Below are 12,813 nucleotides of genomic sequence, written 5' to 3' on the forward strand. Positions count from 1 at the left end.
ATATGGTGGGAGTCTTGGAATTTTGCATTTTTCTTTTCACCAAATAGCCCTATTTATATCACAAGAACACTCATTCTGCTCATATAAGCATTTCCAAAAACCATTTTCTCAAGAAAGTGTGCTCATAATGCACCATCTACACTGAACGGCCACCCACTTCCTCAAATGCAAGGAAGCAGACAGTTAAAAAAAAAAAAAAAAGCCGAGAGGCAGCAGTTGTTTACCACTACTTCGCCTCAGTGAGGCCTGAGATTCTTTTGAACAGGAGCTCTGCTTCCCATGAGGCAGAGTGAAGTATCAGCTGGGATATTTCTGGTAAAGCTGAAAGCAGAAAAAGCCAAGTGCACACTTCAGGAAGTACCAGCCCCTGTGGGACTATTGGGGCCTTGGGGAGCCTTGGGGGGATTTGGGGGCCCTTCCCAAGTGACAGATGGATGGACCTTTCCTCTGAAAGAAAGGAAGACACACGTTGGCAAATCAACTTCAAATCCAAGCTTGCTTGTGAAGACATCATAACGGGGAACACGCCCACAAAAGCTAGAAGGAAAGATCGAAAAGGCAAGAAGGGTGGGAATCGACACAGACTTGTCCCTTCAAGCAGCTACTCACCAGAACCGGGCACAAAATGTCCCTGAAGTTGCCAAGAAATTGGGATTTCAACCTGAAAGTGGAGGCCGGGAAAATAGGTATGGTCACTATCTTTTTGTTGCCCTCGTGGTTCTTATATGTGAGCACTCGCCATTTGCATGTTGGTGGGCAGGGAGCTTAATCTACTTAGAAATGGATCTCTCAGCAAATCTGAGTTTGGGGAAAATTTGCATTCAAACGGATGTGTTGGCTCAAAGTTCCCAAGCACCAGGAGGGGGTTCTTTTCTGTTTGGAGGTGGTGTTGGAATGGAGCCCCCCTGAGGGCTGAGGCTACAGATGGTGTACTTGAGATGGGCTAAGGCTACAGGTCACACATAAAACTTCACTGCTTGAGCTGTGAACAAACTCAGGGTGTTCTGCTTTGTGAGGCAAAATGAGCAAAAAGCAAACAGTGGAGACCGGGCTGGAACACAGAGACATCCGAAGGTGGAATAAAGACACTTTTGGTTAAAGGGACAGAATGAAACAGAATTCTTAGTGAAGTTGAGAAAAAAGAGAGATGTATTGTAGATTAATTATCTTAAGGGATGCTGGCATGTTTTCTGAGATATTCTGGCCTTTAATCTATACGTCTTCTTATTAATGATGAGAGTGACACATTGATTTTACACTGCTATATAATTGTCATCATGAGTTTCTTTATATGGGTTTCTTTTATTATTAATTATTCTTAATCGATCACAGTAATTTAGGGCAGAGCAGTGGGCTGAAAGTGATTTCCCTGTCTTTCATACTCACACCTGCACAGTGAGCTAACTTCCTTGACATTAAATATGTGGGGAGGTGTTTCTTGTGGGTTGGAAAAGTTTTGCTTGGAGCAAGGTTTAGATTTGGTCTTCTAGTGGTGGTTGATACGTTACTAAAATAAGCGGTCCAATGCAAAGTTACATAATGAAGGGTTAAAGATATAGGTCTGAGAAGAGATTTGAAAGAAAATTGAGGGTAATCAGAGAAGCCATTAATGTTGGTGTCTAGGAAGGAATTAGTGGTCCCTAATGAAGCCAGGAACTATTGCAAGCTGAGGTTGATTCTGAGAATACATACATAAGCAAGAAATTTTTATCCTAATTACTGTTGATAACTGTGGGCAAATGTTCATGTTATCGTATGGCATAAAAATTAGTTTTTAGAAGTAAAACTTCTATGATTTTGTTCCCTTGTAAGTGTCCTGCTTCTATTAACAAGGGGTCATTCTACCATCTCACCTTCTGTGTTTGAACAGGTCTTATTCTCCCTCTGTTTAAAAGTAGGAAACATGAGATTAGTTAATAACTAAATGACTAATTGATTAAATGGTCAAATAATTTTTTCTTCAGGGACACAGGAAATTACCACATTAGAGTATACATCTGCATATTCTCAGACCTGGGATTAGATTGGGTAGATTTCATGGTTTCTACCTATGTTTATTCAATCACGGTCACCTCAAGTGCTTGCTAAAAATGCAGGGTCCTGGGCATTATCCTAACTTGTGAAATCAGAATATCTGGAGGGAGGCTCATACACTTGCAATTTAACAAGAACCCACCACTCCATCACACCCGATGAAGAAGTCCTGCTCCAGGGGCTGTGGTCTAAGTTAGTAGACTGGAAGAGCTACCATTCATCCAACATAGAGCACAGTGTCTGGTCCTAGTGGGCACACAATAAGCACTTGTTGACTGAGTGAATGACTGACTGTAAGCAGATGATATTATTTAGTGTTATTTAATGAAAAAATAATAATTATTTAATGAAAAAAAATAATCACATAATTACATAAATATTAAGAAGCCTTTCTCATTATCCATGCCATTTACAAGTTCGTCACCCTAAGAGATTGGACTGCAGTGAGAATAGCTTTCATGAGTGTCACATTGATAAGGATTCAGATCATAAGCTGAGTTCTCCCGGGAGAGAGAGTCATTGACTCAGCCACAGGACCACTGGTCCGCTCACCAGCATCCTGTGTCCAGGAGCAACTGTAAGAATTAGCTTAACAGTATATCAAAGAATCCCATAGCTATTAAGAAGACGTGTGGAACATGCAGCAGTGTCAGTGAAGTCAGTGACCGATCTGGGTAGTGAGGAGTAGATCAGGGTTTCTCAACTTGGATAAGATTGATATTTTGGACTGGATCATTCTTACTGATGGGGGCTCTCCTGTGCATTGTAGGATGTTAGCCAGCAGCCTTGGCCTCTACCCATTAGAAGATGGCAGTATTCTTCTACTACCACCAGTTATGACAACCAAAAATGTCCCCAGACATTGCCAGATGTCTGGGGAGAGACATCTGCCCTAGTTGAGAACCACTGGAGTGGATGATCATCAAAGGGTGGAACCCAAGTATTACCTCATGATTCACTGCCTAGGTCGATTTTAAAGAGAATTTTCCTAAGATATAACTTCAGGGGGATAAGCATTAGCATAAGGAGGATATGAGGACCAGCACTTGCTTAGGGAAATAGCAAGGCTCTGACACGTGAATGTGGCCCAGGCGGGGGTCCCAGCTATTTCTTTTTGGCCAGCTGTGTTTCCAGTTTCCTCTAATTCTTGTGAGTGCTGAGCCAGGGCCAGAGTGAAAGTGAAAGTCTCTGAGAGTGGGGGAGGGGCTCTCCACTTCATTTTCAACTCAGAGAGCTGAGGTGGAGAGGGGCACTGGCTGGCAGAGCTGGTCCAAGGATCACCACCAGGGGCCTGACAGGGCTGGGAGAATGTGACCCAGGCCAAACCGCATCTCACCTGGTGATCTTGGTGGACCACCCCTGGAGGAAAGGGGAATGAAAAGCAAACATATTTGACTTGAGGTGGAGCCCAGAGCATACATTTCTTTGATCCTTTATCATCTTCCATTTAGTTCAACAATGAAATTCATGAGAACCTTCCACTGCATTCATGCACTGTTACTCAAATATTCTACTTTCCACATATTTGTCTTTCTCATTGAATCGTAAGCTTCAGAGGGTGGGTTGCAGGGCTTAGCATCTTCTCTCGAACACTGTCTGAGGGTCTGGCACATCCAGCATGCCCAGCATGTAAAAGGGTATTGACCATCCAGGGAAAGCCCCCTTCTGCCCTGTGGGTTGGGAGCGTTTCGTTGGAAGATCACCTGTGAATTTCAGGACAGCCCATATTGCATCTGGCTCAGATACATCTTATCTTGTTTTCAGGTCCTCCAAGTCCAAACAGGAAACAGAACCTAGAGAGCTTTTGGAGCTGAGACACATAATGACAGGAATTGTGGACTGGCGGTTGTTTTAACGTTTTTCTCCCCCTGAATTTAATGTTGGAAAAAAAACTATTCAGAAACAAAATATAATTATTCTAGTCTCCCAAGTAGTAAAATGAATAATGACAATAGTGGGGTTCCTTTTCCCCACTTGATTTTTTTTCTATTTGGTAAATCATTATTTGTCTGATATGGTTTGTCTCGTTTGGCCCTTTAGAAAATCAGAGTAAAGGGAATGAAAACATTTAGTCCTTAAGACCTCCATAAGTGGGGGTGCCTGGGTGGCTCAGTTGGTTAAGCTTCCGACTTCGGCTCAGGTTATGATCTCATGGTTTATGAGTTCGGATTCTGTGGTGACAGCTCAGAGCCTGGAGTCTGCTTCAGATTCTGTGTCTCTTTCTCTTTCTGCCCCTCCCACACTTGTGCTTTGTCTCCCCAAAATAAATAAGTGTAAAAAAAAAGACCTCTGTAACTAGACCAATTCATAAGACCTAAGGCTTTATGCAGTGGAGGTTATTTTTCTTGTTAAAAGAAGTCAGAGTTGAAAGTATAGTTTTAGATAGAGGCATTGATACAGCCACAGATACACAGAGATAGAATTAATATATAAAACAGTCCTATGAACTAATAAAAATGATAAAAGAAAATAAACAACAGGAATAGGAATTTTACAGAATAGGGATAATGCCACCAGTGAACATATGGAAATATGCTTAATCACAATAATCAGGAAATGTAAGTTAGAAGCTCAACAAACTAGTTCTTACCCACCACATTGGCTAAAAGGAAAGTCTGACAATATCAAGTCTTCTTGAACACATGGAACAATAGCAACTCTCCTACACTGAAGGTACAAGCCTTTTTGAAAAACAATTTGGCGTGTCTTAGTGAAATTGATGATGTGTAAACCCTTGGAAGCAGCCATTTCACCACCACCGAGATGATCCCCTGGAAAAGCTATTGTGCATGGAAATCAGAGAAACTATTGTGCCTATAAATAAGAATAGATGTATGTACATTCCCTAGTATATTGCCTGTAATAATAGGGGACAGGAGGCAACCCAAATGCCCATCAATAATAGATGGAAAATTAAACTGTAGTATTTTTATTATATAGTTAAATGAGATTGAATAGCAAAAACTTAATATTTGGTGGAAAAGAAAAGTCACAGAAGAGCAGAATGGGAGTTATTTATATTAAGGTTAAAGAATAATATCTGTGTCTGGCAACACTGTAAGGAAAAGCGAAGGAGTTGACTAATAAAGTCAGAGTGATGGTTACTTCCAGAGGGAAAATAAGGGAAATCCATTTGGGGAGCTTCAAAGGTACCTAACGACGGTGGTAGATACATAAGAGTTAATTTTATTATTGTATAGAAAGTGAACAAAGAAATGAACATGTATATAAGCCCTCAAATATCCAGAAGGATGTACACAATTTATTAGTAGTAGTTAACTATGGGTGAAGGATGTATGGGTAAGATATACTGACCACACATATATATTATTATTACTTTTTTTGTGCACTCCTTAATCCCCATCACCTCTTTCACCCATACCCCCCACCCCTGTCTCCTATGGTAACTATCAGTTTGTTCTTTATAGTTAAGAGTCTGTTTCTTAATTTGTATCTCTCTGTCTTATTTTTTCCCGTTGCTTGTTTGTTTGGTTTCTTACATTCCACATATGAGTGAAATCATATGGTATTTGTCTTTCTCTGACTGACTTATTTTGCTCAGCATTATACTCTCTAGCTCCATCTATCTTGTTGCAAATGGCAAGATTTCACTCTGTTTTATGGCTGAATTATATATATATATATATATATACATACATATATATGCATATATATATATGTATGCATGCCACTTCTTTTCTTCTTTATTCATCAATTGATGGACATTTGGGTTGCTTCCATATCTTGGCTATTGTAAATAATGCTGCTATAAACATCGGAGTGCATATATCCCCGTGAATTAGTGTTCTTGTATTCTTTGGGTAAATACTCAGTAGTGCAATTGCTGGATCATAAGGGAGTTCTATTTTTAACTTTTTGAGGAAACTCCATACTTCCACAGTGGCTGTACCAGTTAGCATTTCCACCAACAGAGAGCCAGGTTTACTTTTTCTTCACATCCTCACCAACACCTGTTGTTTCCTGTGTTATTGATTTTAGCCATTCTGACAGATGTGAGGTGATACCTCATTGTAGTTTTGATGTGTATTTCCCTGATGATGATTGATGTTGAGCATCTTTTCATGTGTCTGTTTGCCATCTGTATGTCTTTTTTGGAAAATTGTCTGTTCGTGTCTTCTGCCCATTTTAAAATTGGATTATTTGTTTTTTGTGTTTTGAGTTGTATCTGTTGTTTATATATTTTGGATACTAATCCTTTATGAGATATGTCATTTGTATATATCTCCCATTCTGTAGGTTGCCTTTGGTTTTGTTGATTGTTTCCTTCACTGTGCAGATTTTTATTTTGATGTAGTCTCAATAGTTTATTTCTACTTTTGTTTCCCTTGCCTCAGGAGACATATCTAGAAAGAGGTTTCTACAGCTGATGTCAAAGAGGTTACTGCCTATGTTCTCTTCCAGAACATAGAAAACCTCTTCCAGGATTTTTATGGTTTAAGGTCTCATATTTAGGTATTTAATCCATTTTGAATTTATTTTTGTGTATGATATGAGAAAGTGGTCCAGTTGCTTTCTTTTGCATGCTGCTGTCCAGTTTTCCCAACACTATTTGTTGAAGAGTCCATCTTTTTCCCATTGGATATTCTTTCCTGCTTTGTTGAAGATTAAATTGACCATATAATTATGGGCTTACTTTTGAGTTTTTTATTCTGTTATTCTATAATAATAATTCTATATTATTTTATTCTATAATAATTATAGAATTATAATAATATAATTCTATTATATTATTCTATAATAAGACCTATGTGTCCATTGTTGTGCCAGTATCATACTGTTTTGATCACTATAGCTTTGTAGTATAACTTGAAGTATACTTGAAGTATAACTTGTAGTATAACTTGAAGTATAACTTTGTAGTATAACTTGAAGTCTGGAATTGTGATGCCTCCAACTTTGCTTTTTTTTTTTTTTTTTTTTCCAGGATTGCTTTGGCTATTCAGGGTCTTTTGTGGTTCTGAACAAATTTTGGGATTCTTTGTTCTAGGTCTGTGAAAAAATACTGTTGGTATTTTGATAGGAATTGATTTATTATCTTATAAATATTTTCCAGGCTTCCTATAATGAGTAAGTATTAACTATGCTATTAAAAATACTTAAAGATGAAACAAATTCCATAGTACTTGGTCAAGCATGTTGGCATAAGGTCTTACAGGTGACATGTGCTCTTTGGCCATCCGTAGACTTCCTGCACTTCTAGACTCAGGATAGAGGGTTTTCCTGGAAGAGCTACATGGTCCCAAAGTGACCGGGGAAGCCCGCTTGAGCATATTGCTTGCTTTCTATGAACACATAAATGCTGGTTCCCAGGTTGGAAGCCCATGGTGAGCCTGTCTGTACTAGTTGGCATTCAGCTTTGGTGAACACTCTCTTTAAAATTCATTGCTAAACTTACCATGTCCTAATCTGTATCAGCCTGGGTTTGGGACCAAATGTAGTCTATTTTGCTGTGGCTGAAGCCTCTGTACTCCCTGGGTAGCTCCTGGTCCCTGATGGATAATGATCCTGGTCCCTGATGGAAAAAGATCCCCACATGTGCAGGCAGGGTCAAGGGGAACGCCATGCTTTCATCAGACAGTGAATACTGACATGAGGTGGTGTTCTTCTCAGGCCTCATACTTCGTTTATTCTTTGTTCAAGTAAAAATATTTGTCCTATGTTGTCATCTACTTACCTTTAGGCATAAATTAAATTCTTTCTGCAAAGTGCATGCCTCCTGTTGCCCAGTGAGAGCCTCCTGGCCATTTGGGGAAGAGAGACTGATGTCATTCTAAACAGCAGCAGAGTGAGGACTGACTTGAGTGGTGACAGGAAGCCAACATCTTGTTTTCCACACACTCATTGACAAAGTCCTCCCTGCAGATGCCAGGCAAGGTTGATTTAGATTCTGTACTTTGTTTTTGCTTGGGAACCAAAATATACTTGGTTTGGCAGGGGTGAGCTCAGTGACTTGGTGCCTGTTCTTTGAAAATGGATCCAAAACGAGATACTCCATGGTGCTTGCATGGTATACACAGCCCAAAGTATCTTCCAGTCAAGGTACTACTGCTGTGTTGGGCTCACAGTTTATAAAGCATCTACACAGAGTGTCTAGTGGGGCAACCATGTGGTGACTCCTCCTGTCTCTTCAGAGCTGGAGTGTGGTCCATGTGAATAAGGAATGTGCATAATGGGGGTTTTGGAAAGATCGGAGGAATGATCAAGAAGCATAAGTTGATGGTAATGGACCCTTCACACTCAAGATCATTTGAAAGGAAAGAAGTATAATCTCTCATGAAGCAGCACCATGGTTGGCTAACTGGATGCAAGAGAAGGGAGCGTGTGAACAGCTGAAATGCAGCTCTGGCCGTGGCCACAGTGATTAAGGCCAACAGGCAATGGTGAAGAAGCAGGGGCAACATCAGAGGACACCCATGGTCCTTGGAGACAATCCTGAATCGAGGGATTCCATCCAGGGGATGGAATGTAAATTTTGCAGAGTTCCCAGGCAGGAACTGAGATATGGAAGTTACAAAAAGAGAAAAATAATTTACATTTCTTGTTTTATGCTTTACTTGTCACCATTTTTTCTCCTTGAACATTTTTTTCCCTTGAAAGTTTTCTAAAAAACCAAAAATCACTTTACCAATATATATAATACCCATAGGTGTGGTAGCCAAATAGAAAGACAGTCCTGCTCTCTGCTCCTGCATGGCTTACAGGCTAATGGGACACAGACAAGGAGACAATTACAAGACACCAAGACAAGTCCTGTGATGAGAACAGCTGAGGGGCCAGAGGAGTGTGGCTGTGAGTAGGAATTTTGGTCCAGCCACCTCTCCCCATCACTGCCATTCTTTTCTTTAAGGTACAGACCTGTGCTTTCTTCAGTGAGTCCCACACTTGCCCTCTTTTCTGGCTGCTTTTCCTATACATAGTTTCTGTTTCTTTGGAGAAGAAAAAAATCTTTGTAATTTTGTATGGGTCCTCCTGGTGAAGGAACTAAACTCAAGTTTTTTAGGATCTGGACCCGCTCACCTCCGCACTTGTCCCCGGCTATCTGTGCTTCCCCAGGCACGCTCACACTCCTACTCTAGACCTCAGCCCTGTCTTAGCTTTCTCAGTTCCCTGCTCTGTCGCATCTGCGTGAAGCCCTCTCTACTCAGGACTCCCTTTCTATCACCCAGTTCCTACCCATGCTTTGGTCACAGCATAGACATTTTGCCCTCTAGGAGTCTCTAAGTCTGCAAATCTCTGGAAGGAGAGTAAAATAATCCCTTCTCAAGCTGTTTAAACAGAGAGGCTTATAGTTTAGACACTGTGGACTTCCTTCTAGATGAGTTCAATGAATGTTCCTCAACTTGCATATATGAGTCAACTCCACCAACATATGGCTTGGTTTTTGAACAAAGAAATTTGTCCTAATCTGAAAAATGCAACACCAGTGTTCTAGGCCCTCCCTGGAGAAAATAAATTTGAATTGCCTGTAAAAAGTGGCATTGACAGAAGATTGTCTAAAGGATAAATTGTTCATTGACTTTTCTCAATAGGAGTGTGGAGGGTAGGAGGGTGTGTGGTAGAGAAAAAAATGCCTGAGGGGTGCCTGGGTGGCTCAGTCAGTTGAGCCTCTGACTTCAGCTCAGGTCATGATCTCACAGTTCGTGGGTTTGAGCCCCACATTGGGCTCTGAAGCAGGGTCCAGGATCTGAGTCTCCCTCTCTCTCTCTGCCCCTCTACTGCTGTGCTCTCTCTCTCGCTCTCTCTCTCTCAAAAACAAGTAAATAAACATTTTTAAAAAAGGGTGCTTGGGCTTAAAAACCCTTCTTCTAATTTGCAGTGAATCCCAGGGCAAGTAGCTTACTTATAAAATAAGATAATAATACATGTATTGAGAGGAAAAAAGTATTTTGTGTACATAACATGTTAGATGTTCAGCAAACACAAGTTTCCTTTCTTTATAGATAATCTCTTTCCAACTCCAGATCAAATTAGAGGCTGTCCTTGGACTACATTACCTTGGCACCTTCACAGAATGGACTCCCTGAGTTATGCTTTAATATTACGCTCTCAGTTTTTATCTTTACTGCAAGGAATGATTTCATGAATTTTGTGCCTGATTGTGTTGTAAAAATCAGAACAAGGAATGGACAATGCCATTGACTCCTATATGAAACTCTGTGTGAAAAAATTCTTTGAAAATTCAGTGCTTGGTAATACTTTGTCTCCTTTGAGGGACTGGTGCGCTTTCTCCTTTCTGCACATTTGTGCAAGTTATTGTGTTTCCCTTTTTGTCTTGGCTGCCAGGAAGCTCAGAGCTAAATTGAAGCTCAATCACAACTTTTACTTATTCACTTAACACACTTATATTTTCCTTTGTCTTTGTTATAAATCTATGTGTTCATTGCAAATGAGTTTTCTACTTGAAAATGAAGAGCCAATTAAGTCTTTGAAGAAGGGTTAGTATAAGCAATATATTAGTACACAACTCCTCAGATAGCCTGTCTATGTTTCATACTTAGTAGTAGTAACTGGGCCTTACAATTTTTTTTATGAAATTTATCGTCAAATTGGTTTCCATACAACACCCAGTGCTCATCCCAAAAGGTGCCCTCCTCAATACCCATCACCCACCCTCCTGTCCCTCCCACCTCCCATCAACCCTCAGTTTGTTCTCCGTTTTTAAGAGTCTCTTATGCTTTGGCTCTCTCCCACTCTAACTGTTTTTTTTTTTTTCCTTCCCCTCCCCCATGGGTTTCTGTTAAGTTTCTCAGGATCCACATAAGAGTGAAAACATATGGTATCTGTCTTTCTCTGTATGACTTATTTCACTTAGCATCACACTCTCCAGTTCTATCCACGTTGCTACAAAGGGCCATATTTCGTTCTTTCTCATTGCCACGTAGTACTCTATTGTGTATATAAACCACAATTTCTTTATCCATTCATCAGTTGATGGACATCTAGGCTCTTTCCATAATTTGGCTATTGTTGAGAGTGCTGCTATAAACATTGGGGTACATGGGCATTACAATTTTTTAAAGAATGTTCAAAGAATGGCAGTGCTGAGAATTAGTTTTTTATTCTATAAATGAACATGCAATTCTATGACCATTTATATTCTTTCCCTGGTATTGTATAAAATGATGGCATTTTCAGTGCATTGGGATCAATCATTTCTCTCATTCATTCATTTATTCATTCATTTATTCATAAAACCTTTATTTGCTGACGTCTATATGATAGGTCCTTTTCAAGGGGCGTTCTGGATGTTATACTTCTCACACTGATAACATACTCTCACCCACACCTCCATCTTTCTAAAAAAAGTGTTTTCGACTTTGGTGCCACCACATTTTCTCCATAAGCTGTGAGGTGTCAGTCACCAGGACTGTGACTGACTCAGGTGACAGCTGCTTCACTTCCTTGCTTCCTCCTTATGCTACCCACTCACTCCCAAAATGTACACACACAGATCTTAGTTCCAGATGGGGCTGGTGATACTCTACTGCTCGAGCCCTGGCCTACGGCTTTCAAACTATTTGTGTGCTTCCTTGTTGGTTTGGGAATTTCAAAGTGAAAGAGGAAGTGTTACAGTATGAAGATTTTAAGTCTCTGTAGAGTCATTTTCATATTTTTATTTTTTATTTTTTTTAATATGACATTTATTGTCAAATTGGTTTCCATACAACACCCAGTGCTCATCCCAAGAGGTGCCCTCCTCAATACCCCTCACCCACCCTCGCCTTTTCATATTTTTAAAACAACTCTATAAAGATTATAAAAAGAATTTTCTGACAAAGTCAGAACTAGCTATAATAAAAGGAGCCAGCTGTGTGTGTGTGTGTGTGTGTGTGTGTGTGTGTGTATATATATATATATATATATATATATATATTACGGTAGTTAGAACTCTAGGTTTGGAGTCAGACTGCCTAAATGTGAATCCCACCATCACTAATTGCTACCTATGTGACTTTGATCCTCAGTTTCTTCATCTGTAAAATGGGCACAATTGTAGTGCTAAGCAATACGGTTATTGTGAGGATTAAAGGACATGATCTTTGTAAAATCCTTAACAGAATAGCAGGCATTGGTATGTGCTTTATAAATATCAGTTGTAATCATTACCACATGGGCATTACTACAGTATAGATATGATATCAACTCCTTTTAACATGTCAGTGCTGAAAGCCACAGCCCGCAGTGCTAGGGTTTTGTTTGTCTTGGTCCAGTTAAGTTCTGTATTTTCTTTAAACAAATGGTCTTTAAAACATCTGCTGATCCACTTTCCTGCCCAGTGACTGTCCCTGTCCCACAACAACTGAGCTAGGCTGTTGTTGACTAGTCATTTCTTATTTCTTACTCCTTCTCTCTCCAGCCTTTAAATGAGGAGTCCTTCCTTCATGCATACAAGTTTTATAAATTATGTTTACATAGCTTCTTTCCATTTTCTTTCTTCTTTCTCTTTCTTCCTCCCTCCCTTTCTTTCTTTCTCTTTCTTTCTTTCTTTCTTTCTTTCCTAAATCAGGAAAGTACCTGAGTTATAACTTCCCAGGAAGCATTAATGGGGAGTTTCTGGTAAGTTTCCTGCAGAATGCCTGCTGCAGAAATGTCACTGTCACTGCACTGTTGTGATTGGAGAAGTTCCTCAAACTTCCCTTACTTTGGGGAGGAAAAGAGTGACTCTGGGCTGTGCATTGCCTGAGAGACCCTCCCCCATCACTGAGGAACCACTTCCTCCAGAGCTGCTAACCTCTGCTGCTGTCACATGTACCTCTG

At 40.1% G+C, this 12,813-nt stretch overlaps 1 protein-coding gene across 2 annotated transcripts in view; it reads left to right on the forward strand.

Moving 5' to 3' along the window:
• Positions 1-240: 240 nt before the first annotated feature.
• Positions 241-12,813, forward strand: part of ARHGAP25 (Rho GTPase activating protein 25) — an 89,792-nt gene continuing 77,219 nt past the window's right edge. Inside the window, exon 1 of one of the 2 annotated variants that reach the window (XM_043603547.1) lies at positions 241-686. In XM_043603547.1, the coding sequence (XP_043459482.1) occupies positions 626-686 (61 nt within the window). In that variant the 5' untranslated portion in view covers positions 241-625. The remainder of the gene's footprint in view (positions 687-12,813) is intronic. The other variant, XM_043603548.1, reaches the window with a different exon arrangement.

The sequence above is a fragment of the Prionailurus bengalensis genome, chromosome A3 (assembly GCF_016509475.1).
Source record: "Prionailurus bengalensis isolate Pbe53 chromosome A3, Fcat_Pben_1.1_paternal_pri, whole genome shotgun sequence".
In the NCBI taxonomy this organism is placed as follows: domain Eukaryota; kingdom Metazoa; phylum Chordata; class Mammalia; order Carnivora; family Felidae; genus Prionailurus; species Prionailurus bengalensis.